This window comes from Sceloporus occidentalis, unplaced genomic scaffold (genome assembly GCF_023333645.1).
Source record: "Sceloporus occidentalis isolate IW3139 unplaced genomic scaffold, rSceOcc1.0.p SCAF_112, whole genome shotgun sequence".
NCBI lineage: Eukaryota > Metazoa > Chordata > Lepidosauria > Squamata > Phrynosomatidae > Sceloporus > Sceloporus occidentalis.
In genome coordinates, this window is record NW_028317092.1 from 1538042 (window position 1) to 1553255 (window position 15214).

Here is a 15214-nt window from a genome sequence, read left to right on the forward strand (position 1 = left end):
ATATCTATATCATCCTTCAATTACAGCTACCCCTTTGCCTCCTCACAGAAGAATGTTCAGGTGAGGAAGTCACGTGGCCTGGACTCCAAACCACCTATATTTGGGAGAGGTGCCCAGATCCACCCCTCCACACCCCTTGCCACACACTTCAAAACAGGTCTCCCAAACACCTAATATGTAGGGGTATGGTGTTACCTTTGAATGTGCTCTTGTTTCATAGAAATTTGCTAATATTTCTTGTATAGACTATCGGCTATTACACAACCTCTTTTAAGCTATCCCTTGAATCATTTTTACATGCCTTTGCATGAACGCGCCACTCGTTCTCTGCCACTTCCTGTTTCGGGTCCCACTTCCTTATTAGAGTTTACACTAAGAAAAGGGCTTTCCACACCTTCTGTTTTCTATATGTGTGATAATTATATATAAAACACCCATGATAATAATAAGGCTATACAGTGTCCATGTATTGTATGCCTAAAAGGCAGTCTTGTGGAACATTGATGAATATAATTCATTAAGTTGGAAATGAATGGTCATTCCTGTGCAGGATCTTTGACATCCAACATAGCCTTTACAATGTATTACATTACTAATCACGAAACTCTTAAAATGCAATGTTTGCCTTGGCTTATTTTTTGCTTAACGTTTCTGAATGGCCAGTGTTTGTTCTACATGACTATACAAAGACAGTTGTGCATGGTTATAATTTGCAAGCAGTCTACATCCTAATCTTAAGGAATGGATACTGGTGTCCCCAAACTGTGTCATACTCCAAATACATTTTGAACAATATCATTGCAGCATTAAAATTTGTCATGTAAAAATACATCCTTATATTAAGTTATATTCATATAGTATTAATATAGTATTGTAACCAAGGAACATAGATTTAGTGTTTTTTCCGATACATGAAAAGGTTAATGCAAAGCTATGTTTTATACAACGTGATTAAGTACCTACCTCTTTTTGTTTTGTTTTTAGGTTTAAATGTTGCGATTTAACTCCATAGTATCTTTTGAAAGGTATACAACCCAGTATACTAAATTGAACCCGGCAAATGCTACTGGAAATAAGATTCTAGCATATTGGTCAATTTTGCTTGTTCCCTCAGGAGGGTTTGATGAAATTCCTAATTGTGCAAGACCTGGTGTGGGACCATCGGGTTGCTCATAATATGGTGATGCACGTGTAGGTAAATTGTCTTCGAGTGACAGATTTCCATATGAAGCCGTTGAGTTAATCCTTTTTTTTAAGTTGCAGTTGGAATCAGAGTGCTATAAAGTGAAGCAAAATTACAGCTGAATGTTGATTAAATATTAACAAGAAGTAGTAACATTTGTTCGTTTTCTAATATGTTAACACAATCTAGTAATGTCATTTGGCATATTCTTCACAGGATGAGTGATTAATAAATTATATAATAATGATGCGTCAACAGTGTTTTGTCTGCCACTATTTTACTAAGCCGTTTGCCTGGACAGAAGCCTTACCGAAACCATCTCCTCCTCTGCTGGTGCTCTCGCTGCAGACAGTACTGACTCCTTTACCACTTTCACCATTGCCTTCTGGGTTTGAAGGTTGGTAAAGTAGTTAACAGCAGCAAATTCAATAAGCGCAGAGAAGACAAAGGCAAAGCATACAGCGATGAACCAATCCATGGCTGTGGCATAAGAAACTTTTGGAAAGGAGTGTCGAGCACTGATGCTTAAGGTGGTCATTGTTAAGACAGTTGTAATTCCTTTGAAATAACAGAGGAGTGATTATTAGAATTTCACATTAAAATTTTCAAAACTAATCAGAGTAGTAAACTTGAAGCATATATATATCGGAAACATTTTAAATGGTAAAGAGGTGAACTGTTTATTTTCAGGTGTCATGGTTAGAATCATTGGTTGGGGCATAGCTTTGATATGTTGTGTGATATTTTATGTTATGCTATGTGCCTTACACAGTTACAATAAAATGTTTATATACACATTATTGTGATTTTCAGGGCTGAGATATACCTACCAATCATTATTAGTGCATTAGGGGTATGTAGAATAATATATTACATTTTTAGTTACTTAAAAAAATAGATTTAGACAAGCACCTGTTATATCTTAGGCTACATCATAATGCAAAGTATTAAACTTTGTCAATAACGCACTGCTTACCCCAAAGCACTAAAATAATTTAACATTATTGGGCTGTTTTTATTTTAAGAACTCTTGTAAATAGTTGTTCACTGATCTTATAGCTGTTTGTTTTTTCAAATAAATGACTTTTGTGATTATGAAGTGCGAAATAATTTAAGCAACAAGACCATACCAGCTACAGTCCTTGCTGGGACTGATTCTTTGTTGATCCAAAACACAACTTGTGACAGAACAACAGTCATGCTGCATGGAATGTATGTATGAATGATGTAGTAGCCTATTTTTCTTCGAAGATAGAACAGAACTACTTGCTGGGAATATTCACCTACAACAAATAAATGGAATGGAAAATGAATGAATTCGAATTATGGATAGGCTATGTACAAGTATACTTCATACCAAAAACAGTTCTAGCGGGAACTGATTCCTTATTGATCCAAAAGGAAACCTGAGAAAGAATGACTGTCATTATGCAGGGGATATATGTTTGTATCACAAAATACCCCATTTTTCTTTGCAAGTAGAAATGCACGGTCATTACAATGTATTCACCTGTTAAATATATAAAATCAAAGTTACTCACAATTTTAACATAAACAATCAGGCATTAAATTGGTAGTTCAAATCATTTCAGATTTTTAGCACTTTCTACATTTCATCTTAATTCTAAAGGTCATGGCTAGTCTAACTCCTGATTACCAAAACTACACATGCTCTATAATGCAAATTCAAATGAAAGTACACAAAGTAAGTCACACCCTTAACAACCTTGTGTATTTTAAAGGTAACCAATGCCTTTTGTTGTATACTATGGAGTCTCAGGCTCAACTTATTTATATACTCTATAAATAACAGTTATTATATATTCATTAAGTGGTAATCGGCTAATGATTCATGAATCTGGGAGTCTACACATCATTAAGAATTATAAAGAGATCTAAGGAACTTTTAGACTATTTAATAATTTTACCATTTCATACAGATACTAATAATAATTAATAAATAACCTGGTACAGTATATATATTGTACTTTTTAATTTTATTTTACTCTGTTTGCACTGTATTGCCAGATTAAACATTTTATATTTTATTTCTGTTTATTTTATTACTATTTTTGTGTGTTCTAATGAAAAAGGGTCACAAGGTCCCAGGAATTTGCTTTTGGCAGTAGACTTTATACAACGGGGCCTATAATTTCTTTACCTTGTCTCTCTGTAGGAAAACAAAGGGTAATAGTTTAAGACCTCACGACAAACCTGCCTAGCAACCCAAATTTCTTGGTTAGCCATAAGGACGGGGTTAAAAGGAATTCCTCTAGTCCACAAGGAAAAAGACCCAAAGTTTAAGACCTTGTCCTTCATCGCTTACAAACCAGAAAATGTATTGGTGGGCACAATTTTTAAAGAAGCATGTTAACACAATGCTCTTTTCCCCCATCTCCCTAATGTGATGATTGATGACATAACAAGTGTTCCATATGCATTTGAGGGTAGGTAGACCTGGTGGCCTTCTTGTGAGCATACTTTAATCTAAGAGAAGTGTTCATGGACATGTCAGTTTAACATGTAGCATTGAACTGGCATCACTACAAATAAAGAATTACATTAGTAGATCCCTATACATATATTTAAACAATATTTAAGTTGAAATGAAATGATGTTGCAATTTATACATAGACTTTCACCTGTATTGGATTTCATTGTTTCACTTGAAACTGTTTGTCCAATTAGATCATACTGCAGCAGACTTGATGACTCTTCAGGCACTTCCACTGAATACAAAGGTCCTTTTTTCCAGGTATAAACAATTTCACTTTTTGGATATGCATCTGTGTACCACATGTGATAATGAATTTATATATTTACATTAACATAATGTATTCATATTGACATTAACATTTCATGATAGGTTACAATGCCAACATTCATTTTGGTATGTATTCATTCTATAAGGTAAAAATCATCTTCAAACTTTTTAAAAATATATACTTCCATCTGACCTTCAATAAAAAACAGCAGCAATAATAGTCAACAAAGGTTTGAAACCTCTGTCTCAATATCAAGTATTGTATGATACTACTACCAAAAAGTTTTAATTGAGTCTATGATTAACATAACTAGTTGTAACCTTTCAATACCAATATAAAAGCATCTAGTTAATGATTTTTGAAACATTTTCTCCAAAGCCCCCTCCAAGTATTTTAAATATCAGTATATAAAAAAGAATAATACACTTATAAAATATGACTTTTTTTTTACGTACAGCTTCCAAACTTCAGTGGACAAGCATGTCCATCCATAGGAAAATTCATCAGTCTCATAGGGCACTCTGCTTTGATGGTCAGTCTGAAACCAAAATATCAACATTCTAGTACTATCCCTCTTTATAGGGCTTGCATAAAAAATTCACATAGCAATGACATATTATGAAGCACACTGAATAAGTATATTGATCTGTTTTAGCAGTTGAAATATTGATACCTTAAAATGTTCCAACCATTCTAGCATCTTTTCAAACTCGAAAAAAAAATATATATATTGCTTGTTTCTCATAAGTGGTCTTTGATCTACTATTGATTTCTGAGGAGCAGATAGGCTTACCTGAAAAATAACTGAAAACATTATCCTAAATCAAGTTTCTTAGTAGATACTGTATCTTACAGGAATTTGTATTATTTCATATATATGGTAAATCAGACTTATCCAATGTAGTTGCTTGGCACAAAAGATTTCACTCCAAAGTGAACTTTCTATGTGTAAACAGATGAAGGGACGCTGGTCAATCTAGACATCCATTTCTGGTTATCATGTTTTTTAAATTCCAGTTATGCATTACACATCACCAAGGAAAATTTTACATGCATGCTTCTATGCATTGACTATGTAAATAATGGATGATTCCTGTATTGCTCAGAAAACTCATACGTTTAAAGATTTAAAAAAAAGACAACAGTAATAATAATAATTATAATAATAATTGCTCTTCTGCATTAACCCTCACAATGTCTTCTTCCTTTTCTGCAACCCTCATTCACATGTGAATCCCTTATTTTTATGCTCTTAAAGCTGGTAAGTCCTTCCTGCAACTCTGACATGCTTCGGAAACCCCTTATTACACTCTTTCACCCGCTGTTTGTTCTTGGTGGGCCATTCCTGGAACTCTCAACTGCATTTAAACATCTTATTTCATCCTCTGTCTATACTTGGTTTATTTTTCTCTCTTGCCTGACTGAATTGCCCGCTGGCTAGGTGTGAAACAGCTGCTGACTGTAATCAACTAATCTTGTCACTTGAGATGGGCACCAATAAATTCCAGGGCCTTACAACTTACAATATGTGGGCACATAGACAGATGGAGTTTTATTAGGGTGAAACTACAGGTAAATGCAGAAGTGCCACCTCCCTTTGCCAGCACCAAGAATTCACTATCCTGTTTTCTTCTCTTCCCTTTTTCCTTTACTGCCGGAGGAAGGGACCTAACAACTTGCTCTCGAAAGCTTGCAATTAAACTCTCAGCCAATAAATGGTATCATTTTAACTATACTTTTCTCCTGATTTCTCAATGGCTAACATGGTACAAAACCTTTTTATCTTTTTCCTTTATCTCACTGTTCATCCTTCCCCTTACAACAACCTCAGTGCAATTAGAAATCATCTGTTCACACCACCTTAGAGATACCGTCATCTCTCTCTCTCTCTCTCTCTTTCTCTCTCTCTCTTCTTCCTTCCTCTAAACTGAACACTTGCATAAGCTAGACCCTCTTTGCTTTTGTACCAGTAGGACTGATTTTTGCTCATGTTATTGGTAATTTCAACATCCAATATCCAAATTAGTTACGTTGACTTGAACTTCTGAGAAAAAAAACTGTTTATCAATCATAAATATATGAATTTCACATAATGTATTCAGTACAGTCCATGTTAGTTTTGTTTTACCATGAATGTTCATGTTTATTCCAAATTCACAGTAAATGTCTCTTTTTGGGGTGTTCTTGTATTCTTGAAATAAAGTTTGTAACAAAGTAGTACAAAAACTAAGCAAGTTCTCTTTTTACCAATTGGCTGTAAACAGTTTAGAACAGTTCCAAAATATTTAGTTATTATACTTTCCAATGGGTAGCATTCATAGTGATTGCACACTACAGATTTATTACTATGTTTTAGTATAATTTATAACTGGAAAGTATACAGCATCTTTACAAAAAGATAATCTTATGTTTTACACAATCTCACCTCATTGTATAGAGAATTGTTCCATTCTGCATGATTCTAAAGAGTTTATTCGGGGTTGTCATGTTGTGAGAAATTGATTTTTTTCCATTTCTAAAAAATGTATCCGGAGTCCAGATTTTACTGACCATTAAATTATTCAATCTCAGTATTTCTGTAGGGCCATCAAATTTCAGTCTTTCATCAATCCAAGTCTGACGAAAAAACACATCCATTGTATATTCCTGAAGTAAAATTAACATCATTAAGGTTTCAGGCCAAAAACGCAGACCCAATAATTTAATAGACAACTTAACTAGTATGTTAGCCACACTCCTGTCACTGCTTAATGATTTTAATCCTATTACCATTAAGTAGTTACTTAAAAAAGCTACTGGAGGGGGAAGGGAAAATGCCTTTTGCTTAACATTTCGCTGAACAAAAAGTTAATCAAGCAGTACAAAATGGTTTAACTGTTCAAAGGCAAATTAGCAGAAAACCTGTAGAATAATCACATGCAAATACTTAATACTTCGAAAGTAGTTTGGAGATTAAAAGAGCAAAGAAAATGAAATTGTGCATTTAAATTGAACTCTGTGCTCAGTGCAGAATATTGCTGCTGTACTGTGTATATATTTTGTTTGTTATTTTAAATATGTACTGTAATAAAAACCTACCTCATAAAATGTTAGTTCAATAAAAATATTATTATAAACTGTTATAAGAATGCCTGTATATGGTGTTAATAAAAGAGAGTAGAAAACAGAGGCATAGCTGTCAGATTTGTTTTTGTTTGCTTTGTTGGGATCCTTCCTCATTTGTGGACCTTCGTACTAATTGAGAAATTGGCAAATTGTACAATATGTACAAATGTGATAACCTAGCAATATCTTTATCAGTTCAATAAATGTACTTATTCGATGATCCTACATGTGGTTGAACAGTGGCATCAAGTCTTATCCTGTCCATGTCATATATCCTCCCTGTCATTAAACATGCTTATTTTCATATTTTAAGGACATGCTATACTACTGTTAAATGCTTTATTTTTGTAGTATATATATATGGGGTCTCCCTTCAAGAAAAGAAAAACAATATTGGTCAAGTAATTTCAATGACGGTCACATATGCTAGTCATAATCTGCAGTGATCATATTTAACCCTTTACGGCCAATGGGCGGTCCCTAAACCCATTGAAAACAATGCATTTTGAGCCTGTACACGTACGGGCTTTGTCCTTAAGGGGTTAACAGAAATTCCCGCATGAAAATAGTTAAAATATTGGCATTATAAATGCCCATAGGGTGCCTAGTTTAAAAAAATGTATGATTTGATGGGGTAAATTGAATTGGCTGGCTTCAAAGATGTCCCAAATACGGGACGTGGGCACAGACTGACCACATGTCTAAATGGCAAAAAAATACACACCTCACAAAGGCTGCCTTTTATCTCCCAAATAACCCAACAAACCCATGCATGTGGGGTATCAATGCGCTCAGGAGATGTTACTGAACACATATTGTACTCCATATAGTTTGGCAGTGACATATACCAGGAGAGGTAAATTCATACCTTAAGTACAATGTGTGTGAAAAAAATACAAAGAAGATTTACTACCAAAAGTAGTTTACTACCAAAAGGCTGGTGGTAGTACCCAAACGGCGTTGCTGTAATGCCTCGACCTCGAGGTATTCAGCAACGCCATGATCGGAATCAGGGGCCATGTCTGGCCCCTCCCCGGGGCGTCAACATCCGCCATACAATGTATGGCGGCGGACGCCCGTTTTAAAAGCGTTTAGGAGGCGATCAATGATCACCTCCTAAACTTAAATGGTGTCGCTGGAATGCCTCGATCAGGAGGCATCCAGCGACACCAAACACTTACCTCTTGATGGACTGCAGCTGCCGGTGATCTTCGCCATCAGCAAGATGGCGGCGGCCCGGGAAAAAAAATAATAAAGATGAAAAGGTTTGCTAGACGGTCTCCTGACCCTCTAGAGAACTCTGGCTCCACTTGCAGGTTGATTACAGGTACTGCATTCAACCATGCAAGTCAATGGAGCCCAGCTTTCTAGTGTGATTAGAAAAAATTAATTAAAAATAAAATAAAATTAATAATAATTAGAAAAAAAATAGTAAAAAACCAGTAAAATGTAAAAATAATTTCCCTCTGATGTCACTATCAGGGGAACCTTCAAGTTGAAAAAAAATGTTAAAAATGTTTTAAAAAAGGCAAAAAAAAATTAAAATATATATATAAAAAATATATTTTTGTGAGCAAGTCCTAAAATTAGCACATTAGCTTAAAACAATTCTCGCATGGAAAGAGTTAAAATACTGGCATATTAAATGCCCATGGGGTGTCTACTTTTAAAAAATGTATGATTTGATGGGGTAAATTGAATTGGCCGGATTCAACAATGTCCCAATTAACACGGGGGGGAAGGATGGCCACACATCTAATTTTCAATTAGAAAAATGCACACGTACCAAATGTGGCCTTTTAGTTCCCCCCAAAAATGACAAACCCATGCATGTGGGGTATCACTGTACTCAGGAGTTGTTGCTGAACACATATTGGGGTGTCGTGTGACAGCGGCATATACCAGGAGCTGTAAATTCATACATAAAGTAGGTGTGTGTGGGAAAAATACACACACAAAAATACTACTGCAAACTTTGAAAAAATGCTGGTGGTAAAATGTGTGCATGCAAAGAGTTAAAATACCAGCATTTAAAATACCCTGGGGTGTCTAGTTTTCAAAAATATATGGCTTTATTGGGCATACTGAAATGGCCCAGCTCAAAGATGTACCAAATAGGGCATGGGCAGTGGATCCCCAAATGCCAAAGTTCAACATTGAAAATGCGCATGCCCCAAATGTGGCCCTTTTTCCCCCAAACAGCCAGGCAAAATCATTCATGTGAGGTATCGCTGTACTCAGGATATGTTGCTAAATACATATTGGGGTGTTTTATGATAGTGACATATACCAGAACCTGTTTATTCATACCTAAAGTAAAATGTGTGTGAAAAAACAAATGCAAAAAAATGACTACCATAAAGTTTGACAAAGGCTGATGGTAGAATTAGTGCTTGGAAAGGGTTAAAATACTAGCATTTGGAATACCCTGGGCTGTCTAGTTTTCAAAAATATATGACTTGCATTGGCCGTCTTCAAAGATACCTGAAATGGCACATGGGGGGAAGAATTACCAGATTTGGAAAAAATGGCTTTGAAATAGCAAAACGCTACCTGTACTTTTTGCCCCATAATGTGTAGAAAAAAGCAAAAAAACATAAAAACATTGGGTATTTCTAAACTCAGGACAAATAGTAGAATCTATTTAGCAGGTTTTTTCATTACCTTTTATAGATGAATAAAAGATTTTTCAACTAAAAGTTAGAAACAGTCATTTTTTTCTAAATTTTTCACCATATTTTATACTTTTTTTAATAGTAAATAATATGATACAATCAAAACAATGTCATCTAAAGAAAGCCCTTCTTGTCCTGAAAAAAACAATATCTGATGTTTGTGGGTTCAGTAAACGGGAAAGAAGAAAATTACAACTAAACACAAGCAGCGCAGAAATGTTAAAACCATTGTCACGAAGGGTACAAAAAGTAAAATCAGCCTTTGTCACGAACGGGTTAATAAACTGTTAAAATGGAAAACACACTCACAGCAGATGTGCGTAGTCCAAAGACAGTGTAACCACTTAATAACTATATTAATTTAATTAAAAGTTGTTCCTTCTGGCAAAGATCTGTGAAATGTATTAAGAAACTTTGTTAATCATATAAAGGGGAAAGTATATAAACAAAAAAAGTGTTTTAAAAGTACCTCTTAGAGCGCTGGCACTATTAGAATGTAATTTATAGAATACAAAGCTCAAACCAACATGTAATCATTAATTGCCGAATTAGTAGTATTTCATTGTTTTATATATATATATATATATATATATACAGGGCCGGCCTTTTGGGGTGTGCGACCGCACAGGGCGCCACACTCCAGGGGGCGCCGCCGCGGGGTCCGCTGCCGCCGCGGGGTCCGCCGCCGCCACCATAGCGTACCACTGCCGCCAGCAGCGTGCCTAGCGGGGGGGCGGTCCGCACCGGGTGCCGCTCATCAGGGGGGCACCCGGCACCCCTCCAGAGACGGACAGTAATGTCCGCCGCTGGAGGAGCAGGCTCGCAAGGGAGCGGTATCGGAGGTCTTTAACCGCTGTCCGTGCCCTCTGACCCGGAAGAAGACAGAAGAACTGAAGAAGAGGAGCGAAGAGAAGGAAAAGGAGCTGTAAGGAGAAAAGAGGAAAGGTAGGAAAGCATTCAGTGAGAGTGAGAGTGGATTGGTATATGTGTGGATTAGTGTATGTGTGGATTGGTATGTGTGTGGATTGGTATGTGTGTGGATTGGTATATATGTGTGGATTGTTATATATGTGTGGATTGGTATATATGTGTGGATTGGTAAGTGTGGATTGGTATATATGTGTGGATTGGTATATATGTGTGTGGATTGGTATATATGTGTGGATTAGTGTATATGTGTGGATTGGTATATGTGTGGATTGGTAAGTGTGTGAGAGTGATGGGTGTTATGCTGTACCATTTCCAATGTCTTTTTCATGATCTAATTATGCTCTAAAAGTACATCATAACTCCCATCATTCTATACTGTTCCATACAGAGCTGGGAGGCAGAGGCCTTGCACCCCCACCGCAGGACTCCTGAAAGGTAAGTGAACTTCAAAGAGGGAAAGGGTAGATAGTTAGGAGGGGGTAGATAGGGAGAAGGGAGTGAGAAGGGGTAGATAGGGCAGAAGAGAGTGAGAAGGGGTAGATAGGGCAATCATACTCCTATCATGCCAAGTCTGTGAGTAAATCCTGGAATCTGGCTATGCCTGGGCATGATAGGAATGTGATTGCTGTTAATCATATATATATATATATATATATATAATATTTAATTGTTTTGTCCTATTTTGGTGTGTTACTTACTTTAAATAAAAGTGTTAGATTTTTTTATGGTGTGGGGGGGGTCATATTCGGTTTTGGCCAGGTAAATGCTGCGCTTTCGGTTTCAGTCCAGAATTCGTTTCGGTGCATCCCTACTACTAAGCCAGACAATGAAGTGGTAGGCCTAGACCACATCAATGTTTGGCGTAGTATATAGTGATTGGGGTTGTGTTACAAGTTTTGTTACAAGTTTTTATTCCTTTCTTTTTTTGGGATGGGGGGGCGCCAGAGGAGTAGTCCGCACAGGGCGCCAGAACACCTAAGGCCGGCTCTGTATATATATATATATACCATCTCTCTTTCTGTGTATATGTCATACATACGAATATTACATTTACTACTCACAAATGTATGCAAAACAGTTGTAATATAATGATAATGTATAGGGTTTAAATATGTATGTAAGACTTAATTTATCTTTTATCAGTTTCAATTCAGATCAAGGGGATCTGGACACAAGTTACAGCTAGTTTAGCTTAATTCAACTTAATAGTTCAATTATGTTACTCTCAACTGCCTGCCCAAAGGTTTACTTTATTCTACTTAAAGAAGATCTGATTTTAAAGTTAAGATAGCATTTGCTATGATTAAATTCAAAGTTACTTTCACCTAATGTTGACCTTATGTTTCCTTTGAGTTTAGTTACTTACTAGTGAGTAGGCATTTAGCGTTTGTTCTTATTTTTAATAATAGATTAGTTTCTAGACAGGTCATTCAATCAATCACAATGCTGCTAATAATTATGAGCAAAGGAGGAGAAACTATGTCCTAAGGAGCAGAAACAATGCCAAGTTACCTAGCTATCCTTCACTCTTTTTTGCGCAGTGGACAATGGAGTAATATTTTTAGGAGTAATACATTTACAAAGAGCAATTTAGGAGTTTGCCTAAGGCTTCAACTTCTGTAGGATCCATTTGTATTGTACTGTGTTCTTTAACCCATATTAAATATTTTCCTATAATATATTTTCTGTCAAGAATGTAAATCTACTGTATATTAAGATATGATAGCAAATAATAGCAATAATAATAAGCACAACTTAATATACAAAACTAAACATAGATAATATTCTTACCATTGTTTTATGATTGAAATTAACTGTAATGTTACCACTTTGCTTGATATTTGAATAATACTAAATGAAAATATAAATTTTATTAGATTTTTTAAAATGTACCTTAATATAAAATAACATTGGCTTAACAAATGTGTAATAGTCAATTATATAGCGCATAGTAAACATACATGCAATCTAAGAAGTTAAAAATGTATCCACATATCTTTCATCTGTAAATATTATTGTTTTTTGTAATTGGACATATAACTAATGATACATTTATGGTACTTAGTCTGCTATATTTTATTTCAGTTCCACTATCATAAATTTTTTTTTAATTCATGTTATTTTAGTATTAAATTTGCAAATGCTTATCATTTGCTAATGTCAGGAAACACCAAAAATACCAAATAATGTACATTTATGCACATGGACATATAGTTGATACTAGAATTTCACAAACACAATAACATATTGAGTAATCGATAAAATAAAACTACAAAACAAAAAATCAGTTTTCTTTATTTATGTGATTTTGATATTTACTTATACAATGAAAGGATCAGTGCCCAAATTTCTATACATTAAATATGTTCTGCTTGTTCCTTCTCTTCAAACATTCAATGTGAATTACTCACAAATTATCAGTGTTGTACACTTCAAATAATATGAAATCTATATGAAACAAATATGAAACTGACGGTGTTTAAAATTTACCAACTGTAAAATCACCCTGGAAGTGAAATTCAAGGAATGTTAAGAGAGCATATGTCAAATAAGCTACAATGTAAATATTGTTCTAAAAATATATAATGTATAACGTTAATATATAACATTAATTTATTATTATTGTTATTGTTATTATTAACAAAAATGCCATTAAATTCAACTAGCTACAGAATTTATAACCATTTTTTAGGTTTATCTTACTGTATTGGAAATAATTATAATTTATATATTGCTTTGTTTCATTTAGTGTATATTTGAAAACATACTCACATATCTGATTTTTTTTATTACAATTGGCACCCAAAACTCCTTCTATGTCAAACATATAACCTAGATGCGATTTTTTTTCTCTTAGCACTGAGTAACATATATGTCATCCCATGAAAAAAGTATTTCCAGAATTCAGTGAAATTCCCTGTATCCTAAAATATATTAATGTTTTATTTTTCTTTACAAATACCAACCCTACTTATAGGTCATAAACTATATGAAAATAATAAAAGCACTCCTTCTCAAAACATTATGATCACCCAAGAGACCTAATAAGATTATGTCAAACTACAGAATATATACCTGGTGAGAAACAAAAATTCTAGTAAAGGCCACAGAAGTTAGTAAAAAATAAAATTTGCCTTAAAATGATGCTAAAACATGTGGCATTGTATGTACATTGGATGTAAACATTGGATCTTTCTGATAATCTTTTATGATTTTTTAAAATTCATTTAGGATTTGTTTCCCAATAGTCCCTGTAACTTAATATGGACATGTTTAAGAATAGCGTTCGTAGAAATAGGACACTACATTCTGTAACTTAAATGCACAAGAGGATTACACTAAGTAATCTGTTGTAATCGGTTTGCTTAGAAACTTTAGGTGCATAATGCTTAAAGAAATGTATCAATACATTTCAAAGGTTATTGCTAAAATTATTTCACACGCACTTTGTCTTGTTTTCAAATTGATCACTAAAAATACTAAATTTAAATAAAAGAAGTGATGATCAAAAGTCTTACCATCTCAACATCAGAAACTGGACCAAAGCTGGTTACATATATGTCTGTTTTGACTTCTGTAACAGGACCTATGAGATATTTGCAAAAGTATGACTAAATAATAACTAATGTGTAAGTTATATAAGTTTTATGTAAGTAAAACGAAAGAGATTATCACATTCCTTATCCTACAATGAGGATGATGCATTTTTATTTGAAATGTATGGGTAACTTAAACACTTGAAACTTTTTCAATAATATGAAAAACAAAACACTAAGTGACATGTACAAAGAAAAGTTTAAGACATATAAAACACAACATTACATATATGTTGTAAAAACAACACATTATTAGATCATTACATTTTCAACGTTGGCTATTGTAATAATTTAATGAAAGTCTTTATTTGTTCAATATTTACCTCCAAATCCTGGTCGGAGTCTGTTGTCATAACCATCCAATAATCTATCTAAAATCCTTGTTATGTTTTCAGAATAAATATTCTCGTTGGCCATAGAACTTCCCAAGGTACTGCGTGCACGAAAAACATAATTTAAACTATCATTTCACACAAGACCTTTTTGGTGACTAAATCATGAAAATGTACTGTAGGTGTGTTTTTTAAAAAAATATTAAATACATTGTTTATATAAAATATAGATTTGTTTAAAATGTCTACTCACCACACACAGGTATATATCCACAAGATCAGAAGAGCCATGCCTCAGCACGGAGGGAAAGAGCGATAAAATCTCTTTGCCTAGTCACCCGTGGTAAGTTTTACATGGCATATTTTTCAGTAATCCGCCAGGATTTCGATATACAACTGCGTAGTGCAGATGGACGTTTTTTTCCCCCTCTTTACTCTTTGATTTCTCTATCACCGTTAAGACTTAAATGACTTGTTCAGCTCAGAGAATTAGAGTTTGAAGGGGCAGTGCACGGTTGGAGAGCATTGACAATAATCGAATAAGGCATTATGGGAGATTAAAAAGAAGAAATCCACAGCTACTTTTGGCATAGAATTAACAAGGACCTGTTAGGAAATCTGGAAAAGC

General features: G+C 34.5%; 1 protein-coding gene across 1 annotated transcript; it reads right to left on the reverse strand.

The window, feature by feature from the left end:
- Positions 1 to 986: 986 nt before the first annotated feature.
- LOC149282569 (gamma-aminobutyric acid receptor subunit alpha-6-like) lies at positions 987 to 14671 on the reverse strand. Its single transcript, XM_089498063.1, has 9 exons — positions 14578 to 14671; positions 14177 to 14259; positions 6374 to 6594; positions 4404 to 4486; positions 3826 to 3969; positions 2541 to 2693; positions 2314 to 2466; positions 1494 to 1741; positions 987 to 1277 (listed from the first exon to the last, which is right to left on the reverse strand). Exons 1-9 carry the CDS (start codon positions 14669 to 14671, stop codon positions 987 to 989), a joined length of 1470 nt encoding a protein of 489 aa, XP_089354189.1.
- Positions 14672 to 15214: the final 543 nt, after the last annotated feature.

Coding starts and splice junctions, on each gene's coding strand:
- LOC149282569 (XM_089498063.1), bottom strand. CDS start 14,671: ATGGCCAACGAGAATATTTATTCTGAAAACATAACAAGGATTTTAGAT. Junction 14,260..14,577: donor ACTCCGACCAGGATTTGGAG/GTAAATATTGAA, acceptor AGTCATACTTTT/GCAAATATCTCATAGGTCCT. Junction 2,694..3,825: donor AACAATGAAATCCAATACAG/GTGAAAGTCTAT, acceptor TATATTTAACAG/GTGAATACATTGTAATGACC.